The sequence below is a fragment of the Peromyscus maniculatus genome, chromosome 2 (assembly GCF_049852395.1).
Source record: "Peromyscus maniculatus bairdii isolate BWxNUB_F1_BW_parent chromosome 2, HU_Pman_BW_mat_3.1, whole genome shotgun sequence".
In the NCBI taxonomy this organism is placed as follows: domain Eukaryota; kingdom Metazoa; phylum Chordata; class Mammalia; order Rodentia; family Cricetidae; genus Peromyscus; species Peromyscus maniculatus.
The window spans coordinates 95,231,787-95,252,810 of NC_134853.1; the positions used below are offsets into that span (position 1 = coordinate 95,231,787).

Sequence of the window (21,024 nt, forward strand, 5' to 3'; positions counted from 1 at the left end):
CTGTTTAACTGGGACAGTTGATGCTGTAGTGATTTACCATCACTGTGGTGGGAAGTGTTTTCTCAGGTTCAGCACACAGAGCTGTAACCCAGAAGGTCTGAGAATGTTTCATGCTAATGTAACAAACTGACAAGGGGCAGTTGCCCTGGTTAGATTTTTTTTATTTTTTTATTTTATTTTGTCAATATGATGTAAGCTAGAGCCATTTGAGGTGAAGGTTCATTTAAGGAAATATGTCCATTAAAATGACCCATTGATAAGCCTGTCAGACATTCTTTTTGTTAATAATTGATATGGAGGGACTACCCCAGTATAAATGGTGCTATGCCTAGGCAAGTGGTACTGGGTTGTATAAAAAAGCAGACTGAGAATGCCATGGAGAGCAAGTCCTCCAAGTACTCCTCTATGGCCTCAGCACCAGTTCCTGTCTCCAAATTCCTGCCCTGTGTTCCTGCCTTGGATTCTTGTGACTATGGAATAAAAGTCAAACATACCTTCTCCTCTCTAAGGTTTTTTTGTCCTAGGGTTTTATCATAGCAGTAGAAACCTAAACAAGATAGAAATATTATATGATAATCCTATGCCTAGGGAACAAAGCATTTACATGGCTAGACAGTGAACCTTGGTCTTATCCAATTTGCCATTTGCAGAAGAAGGACAGCCATGTCAGGAAAAACCGGCTGACAAGACAAGATGGAATTAATTCATGTCAATAAAATTATAGTAGACTGGTACCAGAACACTGAATTTTTTAACTTTTGTTGAAGAATGTAGCTGTCAAACACTATGCATTTTTTTCTTGATTTCTTTACAATGAAAGGTAGATTTCTTAGAAAGTCAATGGTTAGAATCATTGTGTAGCTAAGAAGAAACAAGGTAATATATGTTAGCTGGAGAATGTTCTGAACTTAAAATGTGTTTTGATACATAGTAATCACAGAAGATACCTCTTGATTCTATCAATAATATTCATTTGTCACCATAACAATAGCCTCACTACCCTTTCCAAAGAGATTTTTGCAATAACCAATGGTGCAAAATAGGGTTGTATGATTCCAATCAACCCTCTATTAGTTATGAAATTATTCCTAGTTCCTGTCTCTCATTGCTGGAGGCTGTGAGGACCTTTGTGTGTAACAAACAACCTTTGATGCGCAAGCCTCAGCAAAAATAAGTTTCTCTATCATTTCCTGTTGCTGGAGAATTCCTCTCCAGCTCCCGCCGCCAAGTCCCTGAGCCCACTTATAAAATAAACACACAGACTCTTACATTATTTAAACTGCTTGGCCATTAGCGCAGGCCTATCATTGTCTAGCTCTCACTCTTATATTCAGCCCATTTCTATTAATCTTTACTTTGTCACGTGGCTCGTGGCTTACTGGTACTTCACATCTTCCTTGTCTTGGCAGCGGTTCCAGGAGGGCTCTCTTTCCTTCCTCCTTCCTCAATTCTCCTCTCTCCTTGTCTTGCCTATACTTCCTGCCTGGTCACTGGCCAATCAGTGCTTTATTTATATAGAGCGATATCCACAGCAACTTCCTTGTTATGAAATTGGAAGTTAAAAGACCTAAGTATTGCCCACCATTTCATTTTTTAATATATAAAAGACACAGAGTCCAGAAGAGGGTTCAAATCAGTTTTACTAAAGGATGGATGCATACAGCTGAAGCCTGAGGCCCAAGTGGTGTTTCTTTCTTCTTCTCTGAAGTGATAACTGCAGAGCTCCTCTGGGCTCACTCATGAACTTATCTACCCAGTCAGAGACTGAGGCTGGAATGTGGAAAACAAATCTTGGATGGGTCCAACATGTGCAGGTACTGCTGATTCCATTTATGGCATATAGACTGGAAGTTCAAAAGCAGGTCCAAGACAGACAAGGAAAGAGAGAAGAAGCAGGAAGGTAAGTAAACATCAACCGTCAGCAACTATCTTCCCAAAGTAGAGAAAATTTGCCCAAAGATGCTCAAATCCCATCATCTACAACAATCCCAAGAATCACTCCAGAAAGCATCTCTGAGTACTTGCTCTTTATTGGCAATATTGTGGGAGAGCCTTTCTTGATTCAACTCAGCAGATAGAGAAGTATCATGGAAAGGATGACAGAGTTAAGAGTTTGACAGCTCTTATATAGGAAGACTTTATTTTGCCTAGCAGTGTTTTTGTTTGTTTGTTTGTTTTGTTTTTTGTTTGTTTGGGTTTTTTGTTTGTTGTTTTGTGGTGGCAATTTCTGGCACTATGAAATAATTATACTACTTTTCTGCTTATTCTGTTTTTCTAGGTCTCTAGGTTTCTTGATATCATTAATTTGATTGTACCTTTTTATATCAAAATATGTTTTCAATGCTCATACTAATGGTTGGGCCTCAGTAGCTTTATTAAAATGTGAATCTCCTTATTAACTGTGATTCTTTTCAACTTTTATCACTAGAAGTGAACTTATTTCCTGGTCCTAACATGCATCCTCCTTCAGTTTCCAATAGATTGACTCTACAGCTTTATGCTAAATATAACTGAAGTATTGAAAAACTTTCTTTATCCCAGAATAATTATTAGGTATTCTGTTATATTAACATATTAAACAACTGTATGTTAACATAGAAATGCAAATTTCACTATACTAAGATACTGCTCCATCACAGTAATATGGCTTCCATATATTTTATAATTGAGTGACATTGAGTCATTGCAAATCCTCCCCAGAGTAAGAATATTAGACAAACTACAAAATATACTACAAATATATAACATTATACATTATGGTTCATGCTGTGGGATGGTCTATATGTCAAATATGTTGCTCTGATTGGTCAATAAATAAAACACTGATTGGCCAGTAGCCAAGCAGGAAGTATAGGCAGGACTAACAGAGGAGAATCGAGAGAACAGGAAGGCGGAGGAGGACACTGCCAGCAGTGCCATGACAAGCAGCATGTGAAGATGCCGGTAAGCCACAAGCCACGTGGCAAGGTATAGATTTATAGAAATGGATTAATTTAAGATGTAAGAACTAGATATCTAGAAGCCTGAGCCATTAGGCCAAACAGTTTAAATAATATAAGCATTTTATTTTATAAGTGGGCTGTCGGACTGCCAGGGCTTGGCAGACCCGGAAAGAAAACTCACCAGCTACAGGTTCAAGCTAAGATGGAAATATATAATACATTACCTACATCTTTCTAATTATATAGCTTATCCTATCAGTAAATACAGGTTGTGTATACATGTACTAGTTCAATGTATGTATGAGTGTGTGTGTGCGTGCATGCGTGTGTGTGTGTGTGTGTGTGTGTGTGTGTGTGTGTGTGTGTGTGTGTGTTCAAATCTACAAATATAAACATGGTATCTTCATAGAAATTTTAAATCTTTGAGGCTATAGGCTTTTCCACCATAATACTTAAGAGAGAAAGTAACAACAAACAAGCATAAATAATTTATGTGAAAGTTGTGTAGGATTTACCTAAAGACACATATACATGTATTATTACCTAAATACCCATATATCCATAATATACTAATCTACTCTCACCTGAATCAGAATTTTATTATGTTCTACACTGACTACCAGCCTTACTATATTATATACTGACCATCTTCTAGAACAATTGTTTTCTCCTTATTTGATTCAGGCAAGCAATCACAGTCTTCTAACATTATAATGAATATATTTTTAGATTCTGATTCTATGTAAATGAAGTAACATTTTAGGGTACCAATGTCACTTTTGATATCCATTGCTTAAAGTCATCAGGACCTATTCTTCCCTTACCTATTAACAGATGTTTTTGAAAATAGTATTCAGTTTTTATTTAAAATGAGAAATATATTACTTCTAGAATTTAAAAATATTAGTTTTAACATGTTTTTGAAATACAAAGGCTAAATGATTTACCTTGGATAAAACTTTAAAGAAAGCGGGAAGTTATTCGAAGAGGGACTATTTTGAGTCAACTACCGAGAACTTCTATGTCAGTAACAGTGAAACAACTGCAAAGTCATATGAGAGAAAAGTGGAAAAACTAAAACTTCACTAGAAAAATTTCCTACCTACAAACTTCCAAAGTAAATTTTTCACAGGTTCTACCAAAGGTAAATGCATTTCTATATGAGTACAAATTACTGAACGCCTTTAAGAAGAAAGCTCTGCAGATGTAATAGCAAGTGCATGGTACAACTCAAAGGTTCCTGAGCTGACAAGTTACCCAGAGCTATACTGAACTAGGCAGATTAGAATGCCCACTTTGAAATCAGTTGGTGATAGTGTTGAAATTTTATTAGAGTTAGGGAGAAATGATGTATTTTTATAACTAAAGGTAGCTGAATGTTTTAATATAGATGGAAATCCTACATTCTATGCTGTAAATTCAGTACTATTTTCTTTCTTTTCTCTGATCAGTGTTGGTACGCACTCTTAACAGAAAACACAAGGCCCTTTCTTTCACGAATTTAATGACACAAAGGAATGTACTACAAGATTTCTCCCCTCACTTATCTTCTTTACCAAAGCTGAATTTGTATGTCATCTGATGGTCTCTTCACTCTTTTCAATGGATGACCCAATTATGAATAAGATCTTAAGTAAACCCAGCAAAGAAAGGCATATATTGCCCATCATGAAAATCAAGAAGACATCTATTGTGTCTCTTTCCCCCTCTGTTTTTCTGTCTTTGCCTCCCCCACCCACACAGATATGAATACATACTCATATGCACAGACACACATACACAAACACACATATACACAGAGGCATTCAAAGATATATACACACAATCACAAAACAAAACGTATACACATACAGAGACTTACATACACACATAGATCAGAGACATACACAGACACACATACATACATATGTATAGACCCACATATATACATATGTATACACACAAATACACATACAGGCATGCATAGATTACACACAAACACACACACAGACACACATATGTACAGACATACACATACATATATACACTAAAATATATCCAAACACATACAGTAATAGACATACACATAGAAACAAACACTGACATATATGCATATATATACACTCATGGATGCACACACACATATGCTCATATCCACCAACACTCTTACATACATACACAGTTTGAGGATTTTTTCACAGAATCACAATGAATGTTGTGAAGGATCAAAAGTATTTTACTTCAAAGTTTTTCTGCTTTCATTAGAATCACTGAAACGTGCTGTTGTAGAACTGGAGAGCAGGAGAGCAGCTCCTTACAATGAATGTCCTGCCCTACTATCACTTCCACCCGAAAGACCATCTGTCCACAAGTGTCATCAGAGTTCTTCTTTGGTGCCTTTCATCTTTCCAACTCATCTTCCTTCACTCCAATTAGTAAACAATATGTAATTAACTAGTGAATCTTTGTAGTATTTCTTTCCTTTCAAAATTCAAATTTCAAATTTCATTTTCTTTTCAAAACATGTTGCTTATCCAGGCTAAATCCACGGGCATAACAAAAATGAAACTGTTAGATTATCATGTCTAAATGTTGAAAGGTGCTCTTCACATGCCAACTCAGTGTTCTCTGTCTGCATCTCCAATTCAAGCATCTGTTTGGACAACTTACAACTTGTTTTTACTAATTTTCTATATCATATGCAGATAGACAGTTACAAAGTATAGGATTGCTTAGCCAAACATGTTTTATAAAACTAATGCCATTATATTAAAAAAAACTTCTGCTATATCTTTGTGCACTAGTTTCATAATAAATATATTTAAATGATTCAATAGGACTTCTTTCATTAAAAAAATGTTTACCAAAATTCTTTGAATATAAAAATACTTTTTAAAAACTGAAAGAAAAGCCCACTGTAAATTTAGTTGTATAAACATTTCTTAGAGAATGCTGTTTTCACTAAGAATTATATTGAAAATCATTCTTTTAGACGTAGACTAAAACTATTAACTATTTCATAATGCTGACAACGACAAAGAAACAGGAAAAGCTAATTCACTTTGATGTAGGAACAGGAAAATGTCTACGCACCAATAAAAATAATATAGCTTTGATTTCTTAAAGGCTACCTTTCTAACATATAAATAAAATAACCTTACCTGATTTAAAGTGATAGTAAGTATATAGAAGTACAGAAAGCCAACTTAAGGGTTTGGCATACAAACCCACGACCATTTGGAACATGGTAACTACTGAAAAACAAATAATATTAATATTGAATGCATCCTTTATTCTCATCAGGGAATCCCAACAAGTACACAACAATGTTGACCTCTAAGATACCCACTTCTTCAGGGGCTAGTAGTATTCATAGTGAAACTGCTCAAATTCTGGTTTTTGCATAAGAAGGAGAGATCAATACCTGACTCTAGAAGGAGGAGGAGCAGGGGAAATACAAATAACATCAGTCCTAGGCCCACCACAAGGAGCCTGGAGCAACGCTTGACTATAGGGTTGACCCAGATACGGCCGGTCAGGATGGAATAGCTCCATGACAAAGCCTGACGAGCTTCCTTAGGTTCCTCCTCTTCAGCCATCAAAAATGCATTGTCATCTGCTTCCAATTCCTCGAATGAATCTGTGTCTTCTCTTTCTAATTCGAGCCAAGATGGACAATCAAAAAGCATGTCAGTTTCATCCTCATCCACTGCAGTAGGGAGCAGCCTGGCTCTGGGATTGTATACTAGTTCAGAGATGGTCAAGGAGTCTTCTTTTACTTTATCTTCCTTGTCACTCAGAGGATCTGCACTCGGAGCTCCCTTCACTGGTGAACTGGCAATCAGGGGCTCAGAAACATCTGCTTTAGGCAGTGGGGTACCTGGAAAGAAACATTTTATAAATTTTAAATTTCATGTTTTCTTGTTTCACAAAAATCTAGATGTAGAAATATGTGGAGTTTAAGGTATACATGAAACTGTTCTGCGGAATGTTGACTTTAAACAAAATCAGGTTAGTAATAGACCTCACACTGTAAGTTCTTGGCTTAATAAGATACACCTAAAATAACAGTGACCAACGGTTGTAAACACATTTAGGTTTGTGACTCTGGTCTGTAGACCTCTGACTATGGGCAGGTTTTCAAAATTAATCTGAACATTATTCAGCCATACATTATAACTCCAAGTGAAGTCTTGTAGTATTCAACACTATATCACAATAGAGTATTTTTAAGAGAATACTAGAGTAAAACTATAGAATCTACTGTCCAAGAATAATCACATTATACTTCTGATACATATTTTCTAGTCTTCATCCTAGACACAATTTTGGAATTTCTGGTTGTTGTATTGAATGAAATTTTCTCCAAGTGAAAACATTACACCTTGGAGAGAAACTTTTTAAGGGTCAAGATGGTCTAAGGCAGTGGTTCCCAACCTTTCTAATGCTGTGACCCTTTAATACATTTCCACTTGTGATGATCCCCATTCATAAAATTATTTTGTTTCTACTTCATAACTGTAATTTTGCTACTGCTGTGAATGGTATTGTAAATATCTGATACATGACCCCCTATGGGGGTCACAATCCATAAGTTGAAAACTGCTGGTCCAAAGGGGTACTCAGTAAGACTCAGTAATTAAACCTTCAGAAAGTCCCTGAAACTGACCAGATATGTGAGGCCTCTCCTTCTCCAAGCTTATATAACAGTAAAGAAGGCTAAAAGATGTTCCTTGACAAGTTGAGTTGCTGAGAAAAGTCTTAGACAAACTGAGTTTACTGGAAGAGAAAGACCAGTTAAACTGTCTTGGAAAGGTTCAGACTGACTGAGACACCTGGAAGAGACATTTTCTATCCCTGTCAAGCTACCTAAAAGACATGCAGTGGACTCCCATGTTCCAGCTTTTGTGTGCTTTCATCAATACTGGGATGGATTTTTAATGATGCAGCTGTCTTTGAGTCATTTTTGTTCCTATAAGTAACCCCTCACCATTATTCCTGTAAATAACCTCACTAAACTCATTGGTTAACCAAGTTAGATTTTGGTAGCATCCTTAAATTAATTTTTCATGGGTCTATATCTGGGATGAGTGTCATACAACACAGATACTAAATACAAATTGACCATCTGATGCATGAACCCAAAATCTGAAGGCTCTGACATCCAAAAATGTTTCCCATTAGAATGTTCAGAAATTTGAGTCCTGTAGAAGGTCTTGGATTTTGGAGAATTTTTAATCTCAAGCTTCCAGTTTAAAGACAGTCAATTAGTAAACTCTAAAAAATATCCCCAAATTTAGGGAAACTCTCTGAAATCTGAAATACTCATATCCAAGATATTTGGGTGAAGAATATTTAATCTGTAACTGTAGCCACACTGTGTTCACAAAGTCACCATTTGCTCTTTTAATTTATCATTTAAGTTTGGACATTTTCATTTGGAAATTTGTGCTTTGTTAACATGGAAAATAAGTTGTTCTTAGTATGATTGTAGGAGAAAAAAAAAGTCCCAGGAACTACTTTTACATATAAAGTTAATTTCCATTATGTTTCAGTCCATTTCCCTTAGATGTATATCCAGAAGGCAAACTGCTTGATCAAAGGGTATATCCTTTAAATTTTTCATAGGGAAAGATAGATGTGTTTCTCAACACATGGAGAATGCAGTTACCTCCTTTCAACCTTAGAAGCTGGGTCTCCTTACTGAGCCTTAAGTTCTTAATGAGAACTAAACAAAATATCAAAGGTATTTTCTCTAGGATAAATCAGCACCAACTAGCCAAACAAACTGGTAAATGTGAAACAAAATATTTCACAAATTCTTTGTCATCAAGATATGTAGGAATAAGCTTTTTTTGGCTTTTATCTTTCAAAAGTCAACAGATTTTTTTTGGTAGATCCGAGGAAAGAGCAGCACCCAGTCTTAATGAAAAGGACCATTTAAAATAATCCCTGAAAACATTCAAATAACATTACAGACTGAGTAAGTATACACACACACACACACACACACACACACACACACACACATACACACACACACAAACACACACATGTACACCAACAAATAAAGAAAAAGTGATCATGAATTTTGAAGAGATCAAGGGGGTAGGTGGGAGGACTTGGAGGGAGGAAATGAAAGGGAAAATAGTATAAATATAATCTCAAAAAATTAAAATAATTCATATACTAATGACTACTAAGCATCAGGAAACGTTCAACATCATAAGTCATCAAGGAACTACAAATCAAAACTACAATATACAGAACGTCAGGGCTACTAGTATATTAATCCTAAAAAAAATAAGTGTTAGAGAGAATATGATGAAATTTGAACATATTGTGAGACCAAAATGAGCCATCTTAGAAATAAGACCAAAATGCTTTCACCCTAAAATTAAGGCCTAAGATTTCTCCTTTTGGGAATAGGCCATTAGTTACTGAAACCAGTCAGTTCAGATTCCAGAAACAAGGAAGTGTAAAAGTACAGAGTCACAAGATAGTCACGAGGTAATGCCTGCCAGACTATGGAATGTCCTCTCCCTGGTTTCCAGGGCAACTGACCACAGAAATGCCCCCACCTGAGGGCAGCCAATGAGAAATGGTGGTGGGCAACCACTCCCTTAGAAGTAATTTCTAGAAGTCCCTACAAGCGAGCCAATCAGAATTGTATCCATACTAGCACCCCTAAATGATGTAACCTTGTGACTTTTCCCTTTAAAAACTGAGCTTGCAGACAGGTGGGTGCTTCCTCCAGCCTCCACTGCGTTGGATGTATTGGACGAAGTCCCTGCCTAGGCTTGTATTGCTTTTGGATATCCAGAATTAAACCTTGCTTTTGCATTCCGGCATGCTCGTCTTTGGTGGTCTCTCTGGGGGTCACGATCTGGGCACAACAATATATTGGAAGAAGGAATGTAATATGCTCAGTCACTATGAACAAAATGTTGGTGGTTTCTCGAAGAGTCAAATCTAGAATTATCTATCATATGACCCAGTAATTCCACTCATAGGCACATTCTCCAAAACAAAAACAAAGAACTTGAAATACATATTCCAAATTTTTTATTGACAGATGTTCATAGCAATTCAATGAAAATTGTTAAAAAATAAAAATTCCCCTGATATTTTTCAGTGGATGCCTGTATAAAGAAAGTGTGATCTATCTATTCAACAAAGTATTATCCGACATATAAAACAGCAATGTGCTGATCAACCATAAAGCATAGAAAAAACGTCAGCACTATATGCTCAGTGAAGGAAGCCAGACACAAAAGGTCACCTAATCTGTGTTTGCATTGAAATAGCAAATGTATGGAAAATCACAGAAACAGAAAACATTATGGTGTCACAAAGAACTATGGGAGGAAAGGAATGTATAGTAACTGTAACAGTAACTGCTTAAGAGTTTGATTTTCCTTATAGGTGATGAAAATGTGTGGCACTAGATAGAATTAGTTGTCTGCCAGTGGTTATGTCCTAAATGCCAGTGAATTGTTGGTTTAAAATAGTTCACACTTTGTTAAATAAACTGCATCTCAGTGAAGAAAGAAATATAAACCATAAATTTTTTCCTCTTATATAAGGCTCTGTGAAAACTGAAGGGAGTATATAGACATAGATTAGGGGAGGTGGAAAGTGTTGTGGCCTTTAGGAATGTTCAGTGTCTTTATAAGGGTTTTTTCTCCCTAGCAGGAGGCTCTCTGGACTCTTCTGTTTAGAAAACAATGAAATCTTCCACCAAATATGAATGGTACACTGCTACTGCAAGACTATCTCCTCTTGCTTTGTTTTGTTTGTCTGGTCATAAATATGGTACTGTAGAGTGGCCCCCAAACAGCTTGACCACACAGCTGCCATGACAGGCTTAGAGGCCCAAACATGGCTTCTGGCCGATTCCACCTAGTGGGGCCTGCATCTAAGGGGATACCTGAAGCCCAGACACAGCTTCTGGCAGGCAACACCTGGACCCTGGAAGAGACAAAAGCTAACCCCATCCAGTGGGGCGTGTGTCTAAGAGGAAATACCTGACATTCCAAACATTCCTTATACTAGACAAGTCAGCCATTCAGGGTGCTGAACTGTGGAAATCCCCTCACCCCAACCTCTGCTATGATTAAAAAAAAAAAATCTTGCCTGGGCTCTCTGCTCTCACTCCTGTGGAGGACAGAGGGCCCAAGCTCTGAGCTTGAAACAATAAAGGCTCTTTTACATGCGGGATTCAGTCTCCATGGTGGTGTTTTTGAGGTCCCTGAAATCTGGGCATAACAGTACATGCTCTTCTTTTGTTTCTGAAAGAATTTCCATGTCTTCCTTTACTCTTCCACTTTCTGTATCTTCTGCTTTCTCTATACTTCTCCTATAATCAGGGTAAGGGAAATCTTGAGCTTACAGAATACAGCATGTTTTGATGGGAATCCCATACTCCAGCTGCTTAGACCAAACCTTTAATCTCCTTACTGAAACTCACGCTAGGCCTGTGGTTGGCTTCTGTATATCTGCCTGCAGAATCACATGCCCTGTGCCCTGAATCACATGTCCAGGACAACTTCTTAGTCTCTCCATTTGTTCTACCTATCTCAGAGCCAATGTCCTTTCTCATGTAAATTCTAGCAATCGTATCCTATCCTATCACCTTGTCTCAGCCTTTGCCCACTTGGGGGCTGCTACCAACAGAAACTGCAGCTATTCTTTATAAACATAAGGTGGATGAAGCCACTGAAAACATTCTTTCATGGTTTGTCTTCTACAGAGGAAATGATAATTCTTCCCAACTGTGCCTTGAGTCCTACACAGTGTGCTCTCCCCTGCACTCCTAAACTTGGTCCCTTATAACTCAGACCCATAACCTGACCAGACTAAATGTGAACTGCATGAAATAACAGGGGACTGTGGTACCTGGAAAGAATGAAACAGATTTGCTACCTCTATTAACTTCAGGATGCAGTTTTAACCAAAAATCTGTATAGTCCATGCAATATATATTTTGGTTTTATTAGGTATATAGTCTGCTACTCATAAAATTTTAAATGTATCATCTGGATTTCTGATAATTTACCCAAGTGTTCCAGACTGGTGTTCCTGATAACAGAAGTATTCACTTGCCTTTCCCCAAAGAAGAGTTTAATTAGGAATTTACTAACAAGTTTGTCTGGATCCAAAGTCCAAGGTATTTTCTAATCTTCTCTGTTATTGACCTAATTTCATTCATTAAAAACTATAACCTCATTATACATAAAGTGATGACTCCTATTATTTACCTGGGACAGTCCAGCTACATTCTTGTTATCCTATATCAGGATTAAAATGCTCCTTACTCTCAATCAATTTTACAACTACTTCATCTGATGCAATATCTCCTATTATTTTATTATGGAGAGCATAAAGACCAAAGCAAAACAATTAGTGGCTATTTGGCATTTAAAGCTTAAATCTGAAATAAACTAAACTTTAAAATTTTATAATGCATGTGATATTAGCCATAAAGATGTTTTCTCTCTACAGTAAGCAACATATAGTTTAATCTTTCAAATGAAATGCATAACCCATGGGTGTAAATTTAAAATTCTCTTGAATGACATTGACTTTCTCAATGAAGATTTCACTTTCAATTGGATATTTTCTTATATTTTTGGTTGTGAGCCTAGCCTTTAATGGCTGAGCCATCTCTCCAGCCCTCAATTGGACATTTTCAAAGAAAATTTTGGAATATCTCATATAGGACATGCCTCTGAACACTCTCAGAATGCAGCTTGTTTGTTCTATGTTACACCTATGAAAAATTATTCTGATTCTGAAAAGCATAGAAAAATGGAAACTTAGACAAAGACTCACACAAACACCTCTCTCTCTCTCTCTCTCTCTCTCTCTCTCTCTCTCTCTCTCTCTCTCTCTCTCTCTCTCAAAGCAATCCTAAAGTCACCCTTGTTTCTGTACCCACTGCTTCTTAGGAAGGTCTCATAATACCTCAGCATTCTTTTTTTTTCCTCCTTTCCTATTCTAAGAAGTTTTATATGGCAGAATGATCTCTCTTCTCCTTGTGGCCATCATCTACCCACTTCATGGTTTCACCTTGGTTCTCATGGACTCCCTTATCACCTTTAGTAAGATCTTTTTGTGTGTGTGTGACCAATATCTAGAACTCATGAGAACTCATGCAGTTGATTTTCCTGCATTTCTCAATCATTTTTTTCTGTACACTGTCTACTGAAATGACTCTCAGCAAAATCTCCAATAACTGACTATAACATTGCTAAAACCAGTATGTGTGTACATGTTCATCCTTTCTCCTCATCACTCAGCCTCCATGAGTCCACAGCTTCTTCAATATGTGTGTATATTTTCATCCTTTCTCTTCATCACTCAGCCTCCATGAGTCCACAGCTTCTTGCATTCCACTTCAGTCCTCAGTCTACTCAGTCTCTGGATGGCCTCAATGCTCTGCTCTTCTCATGCTGCTTTCTTCCTGAAAGTCCTCACCATACGTCCAGTCCCAATATGTGATTAAGACTTTCTCAGCCTGGTACTACCAGTTACTACTATCCTTAAAAATGCTGCCAGTTTTTTTCATGATGAATTTTCTAGGTTAAAGAAGTTTGGGAAACTATGAATCTTTTACTACCCACTTAGACATTAACATTGACTTTAAGTATACAAGTTCTGACATCACTTTGCTGAACTCTGACTTTTTACTAGTTCTAATGAACAAGTTATTTTAATTGTTATGTTCTTACATCCTATGCATACATTAAGAGAAAATTCAGGTCAAAAATGAATGAAGTATGGCAAGCAGAGGAATGTATGATAATGTATATAACATTCCTTTCATATGGCAAGGACCAAATGCTATTACTATTAGCTTATTAAAATATTTGAAAGGTCAGATTCCAGTCATATATTTGTTTTGGAAGGAGGTATAATAGACAGCCCTAAAAGAAATAAAGAATTAGAGGAGATCATGAAAATGGGACTTCTGATAAAGGTTTTTATTCTTATAACATCCAGAAAGGTAGAAACTCTGTACTAATTAGGGCTTCTATTGCTGTGATAAAACACCATGACCCAAAGCAAATTAGAAAGGAAAGAGGTTGTTTTATCTTACAACTCCATATCACTCAGAGCAGGAACCTAAGGCAGGAACTGAAGATGCCATGGAGGCGTCTGCTTACTGGCTTATTTCCTCACTGCTTGCTCAGTCTACATACTTACAAACTTAGAACCGTCAGCTCAGAAATGGCACCACCTACAGTGGGCTGGGCGCTCCCACATCTATTATTAATCAAGAAAACACAAGAGACTTACCTATAGGCCAATCTTAAAAAAAATTTTCATGTTTATAGGTGTTTTGCTTACACGTATGTCTGTGTACCCCATGCATGCCTGGGATTACAGAGGCCAGAGAGGGTCTTGGATCCCCTGAAACTGAAGTTACAGATGGTGATGAGTGTGAATGTTGAGATTTGAACCAGGGTACTCTGGAAGAACAGCCAGTTCTCCTAACCAACAAGTCATTTCCCCAGCCCCTATAAGCTAGTCTTATGGATATGTTTTCTAAATTGAAAGTCTCTCTTCCCAAATGATTCTGGCTTATGTCAAATTTACATAGAACTAATGCAATTGACCCCTTGTCAAATTGACATACAAACACATCACTATTAAATCATAAACTTTCCTTTTTAGCCTAAGATGTCATATTATATCATTATTATAATATAAACCATTTCAATCTTTAAAAGTGCCACAGTCTTTAAAAATTCAAACATTTTAAAAGTTCCGTATTTAAAAATACAAAGTCTCCTCTGCATACAGGAGACAGACAGTTGTGTAGCTGGGTCTGTTTGAAGGGCCCCCGGCAGTGGGATCAGGATCTATCCCTGGTGCATGATTCTGGATCCCATTACCTATGGTTGGACACCTGGCTCACCCTTGATGCAGTGGGGGAGGGGCTTGGTCCTGCCTCAACTGAATGTACCAGGCTTTGCTGTCCTCCCATAGGAGGACTTATCCTTTTGGAGAAGGGTATGGGGGGGCGGGGAGAAAGGCAGAGCGGGGAGCAGGAGGAGGGATGAGAAGGGGATCTGTGGTTGGTATATAAAATGAATAAAAAAAAATTAAATAAAAAATCCAAGATGTCTTTAAAAGTTCAAATACAATATCTAAAATCTTTCTAATACCCCAAGGTCTCTTAACTGTGGGCTTGTGGGCTCTTGGGGGTTTGGGAGAGCAAGTTAAGTATTTTAATACTTCAAGAGGGAAGGGCCAGAGCACAGTTATAATCAAATCAAAACAAAACAAAAGTCCAGCAGTGAGAAGCTCAGGTCAGATGTCTGTGACTTATGATCCTCTAGTCGCCAAAGGGCTTGGGCAACTCCACTTCTCTGGCTCCACCACACACAGCACAGGTGCATGTCTAATAGGCTCAAGCCAGCTCCTCTCCACATCTGCTGCTGTCTTTGGTTGTCATCCATGGTATTTCTATCTCCAATATGCTGGGGTCTTCTCTGCAGCTGAGGCTGTACCCTCACCAATGACCTCTCCTGACCTCTCTCCAGGGATTCTGACCTTGCCACATCGTGCCAAACCTCAATTTCTCTCCATGACCTCCTCAAACCTGGGATATTCCCTGCAACTAAGGTTGTACCTTCACAAGTGGCCTCCCCCTATTTCTCACAGTGCCAACCCTCAGCTGCTCTCCTGGCCTCTTCATGTTTTCAAAGCTAGGACCACCTGGGAAACTCACACATGCACCAAATTTGGCTTCTGTCATAAGATACAGCCTTGAGCCCAATCAGCCACAATTTTTGTTTGCTAACTAAAAATACTTTCCAGAAGATTTTACATTGATGTTGGTCTCTTCTTAATCACAACTCATTCTTTACCCATATCTAACGAGCATTGAGTGTACTAACAAGGCAAAGATTTCACTATTGTTTTTCTGGTCTCTTGTTAAACCAGTCCTTCAACTCCAGCTGACAAGAACTATAGATTCTTAACTCAAAATATCACATAAATGGCGTCTGCAGTTTTGCTTCCCTTTGATACATCGTAAGCATGCCTCCATCATCTGTATGCCCACAGCCTTATCCAAGTTCCCAAATATCCCATTAATCTCTGGGCACTCCATAACTTTTCTAGCTCAAAGTTGCAAACTCCTTCTATAGTCCTCCCTGCAATACATGGTCAGGTCTTTCACAGCTATATTCTGTTCTTTGGAACCAACTTCTTCCCACTTAGGTTTCTATTGATGTGAGGAAAGGATTTATTTTATCTTACAATTCTCAGGTCATAGTCTATCACTGAAAGAAGTCAGGGCAGGAACACAAGGTAGGAACCTGAAGACACAGACCACAGAGGAATTCTGCTTTCTGAGTTGTTTCTCAGAGCTTACTCAGCCTACTTTCTTATAGAGTACAGAACCACCTTTCTAGGGGCTTTACCACCAACAGTGGGGTTGGCCTTCCCAGAGCAACTATTAATCAGGAATTAAATAACTAAATTAATTAACCAGAGATTTGCCTATAGGCCATTTGTATGTAGATATTAACTACATTGAGAATACTACTTTCCAACTGACTCTAGTTTGTATCAAGTTGACATAAACCTAACCAACATAGACTCTTTGACAAGTGAAGGAGAAAACAGAAATCACAGTAAAAGTCAGTTTTGCGGTGAAACCCTGCCAATTGGAAAAGTTGTGAACAGAGATAAAATGAAATGTTTTCTCACCATTTGTCTCTGGACGTCGTCTTAGGTTTAAAAAATTGTCTTATTATTATACCAGTCTCAATTATGATTCTCTGTTAATTGCTCCTGATGTCAACTTAACTTTACAGCTATCATTCCACCTTGTGGATCTCTTTATCAATATAACCGAATACCATACCTGCTGTGGTTTTATTTTGGTCCCTTTTCAATTAAATCCTTATAGTATAAAAGGCAAAGACTTGAGATTTCTACTACAGAAATGATCATGTATGCTAGTGAAGATATATAACAGCAAAGCATTGGAAGAAGTTCCACCAGTGTGAAACATGACAAAGTCTCACTATGCATCAGACTCACTCTAATAGAACTAGAAATACGAAAGTGTGTTACATACTTTCTCTATTTCCTAAGGTAAGATTATGTACACAAAACAAAATAAATGGGGACTTCATGAGACTTCAGCAAAGTTTTCAAAAGCAAGATCAATATTTTGGTTGTGAGCCTAGCCTTTAACAGCTGAGCTATCCCTCCAGCCCACAAGATCAATATTTTAAAGTCAGTGGCTCATGACACATCAGTCAAGGCTATTAAAAATATAATAATTGGCAATGTCATTAAAAATCCTTAAATTTACAGTGCTCAATAATATGTATAATAAGAAATATGCAAAATTTGAATGAGAACAATATTAAAATATAGCAATATATCAATAACTGAGTAACTGTGATGACATTCTTCAATAAGAGGCCTGAATGATTAAAAAAATCAATTCTTTTTTTAATCTACAATTCAGGACAATTTAAAAATAATTATCTACAAACTTTCAGAAAACAGTAAATGGGAAAAGATTACAGGAAAAATTAAAAATAAAAGTTTAAAAATTATAAATATATCCAATTATGTTAAAAAATTCAGTGTTAAAATGATATCCTGAATAAATCTTAGATGCTTCTGGCTAAAAGAGAAGAATCTGAAAAGGCCGCATCCTGTGTGGTTCCTACTATGCTACAGTCTGGAAAAGGAGATGGAGATTTATTTAAGTGGCTGCCAGTGGTTGGGAGAAAAATGTAATTAGTAAGAGTAACAAGAGAGCCGGGTGTGGTGTGTCACGCCTTTAATCCCAGCACTCAGGAGGCACAGCCTGTGAGTTCAAGACCAGCCTAGTCTACAAAGCAAGATCCAGGACAGGCACCAAAACTACACAGAGAAACCTTATCTCGAAAAAACAAAAACACACACACAAACAAAAAAAGAGTAGCAAAGAGGATTTGAGGATTTCAGGAATTTAGGTCAGTCAAAGTGTTTTGTATGATGCAGTACTGATACAGACCTGTCCAGATTCATAGCATGAACAACAGAAAGAATGAACCCTAATGTAAACTCTGGGTGGTAGGCAATCATTTTGTGTCATCTAAAAAAAATCTATCACTCTGGCAAAGGGTGCATATAAGAAATGACTGTACTTCTTATATTTTTAGGTAAAACAAAAAACACTGGAACTTTTTTTTTTTATCCCTAGGTTATTGGAAACTCACACCTAGTGCATTAGGCATGACTCTACCACTAATCTACATGCCCAGGCATTTTGCCTCCCAAATGCCAAGGAAGCAAATCTAATAGATTTAGTAGTCATGTGGTGAACCATACATTTTCATACTTATTTTGTTAGTGTCTTCTAAAGATAATTGGATAATTTCTATCAGATTTGTATTCTAGACCCTAACAAATACACTTCTAAGAATGATAGAGAACTACCTGTTTCTAATTTATTTCCATCACTATTATAACCAAAAAATGAAGAAATGCTAATTTCCAATGATAATTTTGTGATTAAGTAGTGAATTATTATTTCTCTACACTCTATATTTCTTGGTCAGTTTTTAAAAGATTCATATTAAATATGTATTAATATGGAAATTCTTTTGGCAATCAAAAGTTTTAAAATGTATTATAAAATACTATACCTAGGAAAATTATATTCATAAAACATACTTTATGTGCTATTTTCTGCTTTCCTAAACTTGATACTGAGAATATTAATGTAAGAGAAAATATTCTTTATATTTGTGCTTTTAAAAATAAATTGGACATAATGTTTGTATTATATAAATCATACAACTCAGGAGGTTAGAGGAGGATTGAGAGTGTCCAGCTGCCTTTGTGCCACACAGTGTGTTACAGGCTAGCTTAAGCGTGAAAGCCTTCCTCAAACAAAACAAAACAGTAGACATGTAGGTTTTAGAACAGGAACACATCACATGTTGCTTTTATTATCATAAATATACAGTTAATCTCAAGTAAGAAGGCAATTTTATGAATATGAATATTTTATGAATATGACAAATTTCAGCTATTTCCCAGAATAAATTTTACTGTAACCATTTGCTGAAAAACACACACAAACATAAGGACATATATAATTACAGCAGCATTGTGGCTGAGGATCTGACTTTAAATTTCTATTTCAATTTCTGTTTCAATTTCTCAGATCATGAAATTACATAGAACATGATCATTATCAAGATAAGAAATTGGCATAACATCAGTCTGATGGTGGCTACTTAGCTGATTATATTTATTTTATTCATTTTAATTTTAATTTTAATTTTGCTCATGGTGCATGTGCATGTTTCTCTCTGTGTGTGAGCTTACAGAGGCCAAAAGAGGGTCTGGTATTTTATTTTAATAAAATTCTGATTTGAAGATGAAAAAGGGGCTCTGCCTCATAGTCAGAAACCGACCTGAGATCTGAAACTCACATAATGCAAGGCAGAGAAGTGTTTAGACTGCTCATGATGCCTAGTAAGCATCATCTCTCACTACTAAGCAATCTGCAGGATACACAACAGCCTTCCTCTTGTATCTTTTGAATAAAGAAGGTAATCTTTATTATTTTGTTGCGAAGAGAGCTTGACTTCCCATTTCCCTTCTCACTTACTGGTCTACACTCCCCAGTACCCTTCCTTACTTCTCTCCTTCCCGTTTCCCCCTCGCTATCTTCACTCCTTAAAAAAATAAAAAACGTATGCCAAATGCATCCTTAGCTTCTCTCTGGCTCACCGGTGGTGAGCATGTAGCTGGAATCAGTCACACTTATCCAGGTATAGGATGACAGCCCAGGGCAAAGCACGTACCAGCATTTCGAGGTATGACCTTGGAGCCATGTTTCAGCAGACGGACAAACACATTACTGCTGCAGTGGTTCATCATGTGCAAGTGGAGGCTTCGCTGAGTCCGTATCTTGACCAAGCATTTTGCCATATTTAATAGTATGATCTTCCTATGGCTCTGCTGTCAATTGTGGCCCTGAATATATGCAACCAGCAACAACAGCTTTGACCTTTTGCTCACTGTCCATTCTGTTTCAAAGGACCAAGGCAGAGCACACTGAGAATGAATCAAATGTCAGGTTCTTAATGTGGCCAACAAAAATAACTCATCAGGGATAGACATTGGGCAAGGAGGGAGGGAGGAGATGCTATTTATAAACTCTTACCCCTCCTCTGATGGACAGTAAAATTTTATGCCTAGTCCTCACTTAGTTTTTTTCTAACTCATCTAGATTAGTGATCTCTGCCAAAAATCAAAAGTACCCAGTATAAAAAGAAAATTCCTTAATTCTATATTAGAGGGAAAAAATCTACTTTTACTTCATTTCTGACATATTCAATAAGCCTCCATTATGTTCTAGAGCAGATTTGCCCCATAGCAAATAATGCAAGGCACAAACTTTTTAAATGGGAAAAATATTTAGGCAGAAAATTATAGTTTTTTTAATAATGTGTTTTATTTGAAAACAGAATATCTCAAATAATACTGCTTCAATATGAAATGATTTGTTAAACAGTTCATATTTTTCAGTGACACTGATGTGTGTTCAACAAGTAAAGAAAGTTTCAACTGGGACAAGCCACACTGCTGGTGGTGTTCAGCAGCCACATGTGGCAAGTACGTGGGACTGTACTGCTCTCACCAAAATGGTGACTTTTTTGCATGCTTCATTTCCATCCTGTCACCATTCGAAGACTTTGTTCATTTTACAGACAAGGCTTATGGAGAAAAATGACCTGCATGAATTCATGAAATCAATGTGTCAATGACATTTTATACCTTGGCATTCAAACAATAACAGTTGACTAAAGTACAAATCCCCATATTGACAGCTGTTGGTGCTTGAATTACGAGCTTTAATGTGTTTTAAACGCAGGAGTCAAGTATCACATTCTCCTTACACTTTGAAACACTTGCACTTGTACATCTGACAGAAATGTGCCTGCATTCTAGCAGGGTCACTAAGGGTACAAACATTCTCATGTTTAGGACATGCTATGTAATTGAAATTTTTAACTGGTTAATAAAAATACATTGGCCACTTTCATTAATGTTTTTGCTGGTGTAT

At 37.0% G+C, this 21,024-nt stretch overlaps 1 protein-coding gene across 2 annotated transcripts; it reads right to left on the bottom strand.

The window, feature by feature from the left end:
• Positions 1-1,608: 1,608 nt before the first annotated feature.
• On the bottom strand, positions 1,609-20,038 carry LOC102924241 (FERM domain-containing protein 3-like). 2 transcript variants are annotated; one of them, XM_006981406.4, is made up of 3 exons: positions 19,760-20,038; positions 6,346-6,801; positions 1,609-1,844 (listed from the first exon to the last, which is right to left on the bottom strand). In XM_006981406.4, exons 1-3 carry the CDS (start codon positions 19,884-19,886, stop codon positions 1,831-1,833), a joined length of 597 nt encoding a protein of 198 aa, XP_006981468.1. In that variant the 5' UTR covers positions 19,887-20,038; the 3' UTR covers positions 1,609-1,830. The 2 variants fall into 2 exon arrangements, with proteins under 2 accessions (XP_006981468.1, XP_006981467.1); XM_006981405.4 differs by lacking the exon at positions 1,609-1,844 and having other exon boundaries at positions 5,431-6,801.
• Positions 20,039-21,024: the final 986 nt, after the last annotated feature.